Source organism: Montipora foliosa, chromosome 11 (genome assembly GCF_036669935.1).
Source record: "Montipora foliosa isolate CH-2021 chromosome 11, ASM3666993v2, whole genome shotgun sequence".
Taxonomy (NCBI): Eukaryota; Metazoa; Cnidaria; class Anthozoa; order Scleractinia; family Acroporidae; genus Montipora; species Montipora foliosa.
In genome coordinates, this window is record NC_090879.1 from 336,918 (window position 1) to 339,417 (window position 2,500).

Genomic DNA, 2,500 nt, shown 5'->3' on the forward strand with positions numbered 1-2,500 from the left:
TGTTTTCCATTTTTGGTCTGGAGAGCCATCTTCAAATTCATGTTCAGATGACACTATCTCATCATTGCATAACTATTTTTTAACATCTGGTAATAGCCAGTGGGGATCTAAATCTTCATAATCACTGTTATCCTCACCATCATCATGTATATCCATTTTATCGTCGACAAGCACGTCTTGAAGTGGTGGTGAGGGGATTGTATCGAACTTGTTAAAATTTCATGGGTTGGAAAAATTGCTGTGGATGTATCAATGGGATTTGGGGGTGCTGCCATGGCATAATTGTGGTCATATGGAGTCTTCCATTTGACAGCATGTGGATTTTGTGGGATATCATCCTCTATATAAGTATAGGAGAACACGTCAACATTTGCAGTACCACATACACCATTATCATTGCCTTTAGTGTTGCACATCTCAGTTTGAACCTCCACACCTTTTAGGGTAATGGGATCAAAACAGCATAAAATTCCCACATCACGCATTTCTGGGATTGTAGCAGGCATTTCCAAATCAATGCAGATTGGAGGTTCATTAGTCACTGGGTCATCTGAAGATTCGTTGTCCTCGATGTCTGCAGCAGGTAGTTGTGAAAGAGCCTAAAACAAAAAAGAATGGGAATATGCAAGGTAATTCTTTTCACGTTACTACAACTTGAATCCCTTAAATTTGCCTAAGTTCCGTTTTGCCATTTCTTCCTGTTATTTGAGTAACAAACTTGAAATATAAACACTGGAAATTACCGATTATAGTTCATTTGTAAGGTCGGTTAATTCGCCATTATTTTCCAAGTAAACTGAGCATAATCTATTTTAAAACTGGACGGATGTAGACTGAAATTTGTCGCCATGAAACCATTGTTTATACATCGGGTCGCGCGACCCCCTCAGTTCAAAGCGTGTGCAAACATCGACCTGTAGGTGGCGAAACACTAACATCTCGAGGCCTTGGTCACTAAAGGCGATGTTTGCTTGATAACCGCGGCCTTTTCGCTTCGGGGCCGTTTTGTAGCTAAACAAGGATGGAATAGCATCATCTTTCAAGTCCCTCCTAGATTTTTCCCCTATAAATTGTGCCCGGAGATCTATCTCGAAACAGCTTGGCATGAAATGATCGCTGCCGCTGTTTTCAAGTGGTGGCATATTCTTCCGTCTGATTCTGCCGAGCCATGCCTTCGCGCGATCGTCTTGTGTGATCCTGTGGTAAGTCACCGTGTACGTGTGTTCCCGTTTTTCTTTGTCTTCTTTGAATAATTATGGCAACCAGGTACACAACAGCTCACTAATTCACTTGAAATAATCAGAGCACATTCGAAGATACAGAAACAACGACAGGACTTAAAATTTAAGCAAAGTTGAAGAATGAAGAAGCAGATTTTATAAAACCCCGCGGAAGATTGACGATTCTACGTCACCACGAGCTGCTGACCACTGACCGCGGCTCAAATTTTCTTCACAATGACGGATTTCTATTTGCATTTTCGGTCGTCTTTCAGGTACAATATTTAATTCGAATGAAATGATATAGGAATGATGTTATCAAAAATTGAGACATAAGGCAGAGACCAAACATACAAAATAACTTCAATTTTACCCCGGAGTTCCCCTTGAATCATGTTAGTTCTTTTGTTGAAAAAAATCGCTAATGGTTGGTGAGACTTCTTAGCAATGAAAGCATGCCTATTATTAGGAGAGAATTAAGGTGTAACCCTCTACTTGTTGTGTTTTTGGAATCATTTGTAGCTGGTCCTTTGGCGTCGTTCTATGGGAAATCGTCAGCCTTGGTGAGTAAATGTTAAAACGGTTCACATGTTTGAGCCGTGAAAAAAAAAGCACCATAACTTGAGCTCACTTTGCTACAAGTTGCCTGACAGTGCTGTTTGAGTTGATTTACGATTGGAGCTTGATTTCTTTTGGCTTGAGATCTTGCTCCAAATTCTTGCTGACAAATACCGGTTGCAAAGTAGTGCGGCCAATCTTATGACTGAGATCATGCAGTTGTCTTCGCACCGCGTTAGTTGACGTTCGGTCCTTAAAAGGACCTATCACAATGATCCTATCACCAGGGCTATCAACCCCTGAAGAATATTGAGAAGAAAAACGCGCAAAAAAAGTACATTGGCATTGCAACATTTAATTTGATTGGTTTATTTTGGAGCAATCACATTATTGCTTGTCATGAATTACAATCCGTAAATAGCAACGAACGGTTTACAGGAGTTTATGAAATTATTATTGTTGTTAAAGTCGTTTCTCTCTAGAAATGACAAAGTTCGGCGATTAATCGGGAGATTTCAGACCAGAGTCTCCTGGATTATCCGGGATAGTTGACAGCCCTGTACCACAATGATAAATTCCACCATTAACAAATTTATTCATAATATTTCATCAAGTGGGAGAGAAACACAAGTGGAAGACAACAGGGTTCTTTCTGAGTAATTCTCCCTTTCAAGGAGCAAAGGTCCGCTAACGCGGTTAGAAGACAAATGCGTGATCTCAGT

At 40.3% G+C, this 2,500-nt stretch overlaps 1 protein-coding gene across 1 annotated transcript in view; it reads left to right on the forward strand.

Moving 5' to 3' along the window:
- The window catches only part of LOC137975551 (fibroblast growth factor receptor 3-like), a 12,854-nt gene that overhangs the window by 8,982 nt on the left and 1,372 nt on the right, over positions 1–2,500 (forward strand). Inside the window, exon 9 of the mRNA XM_068822666.1 lies at positions 1,743–1,783. Coding sequence (XP_068678767.1) covers positions 1,743–1,783 — 41 coding nt within the window. The remainder of the gene's footprint in view (positions 1–1,742; positions 1,784–2,500) is intronic.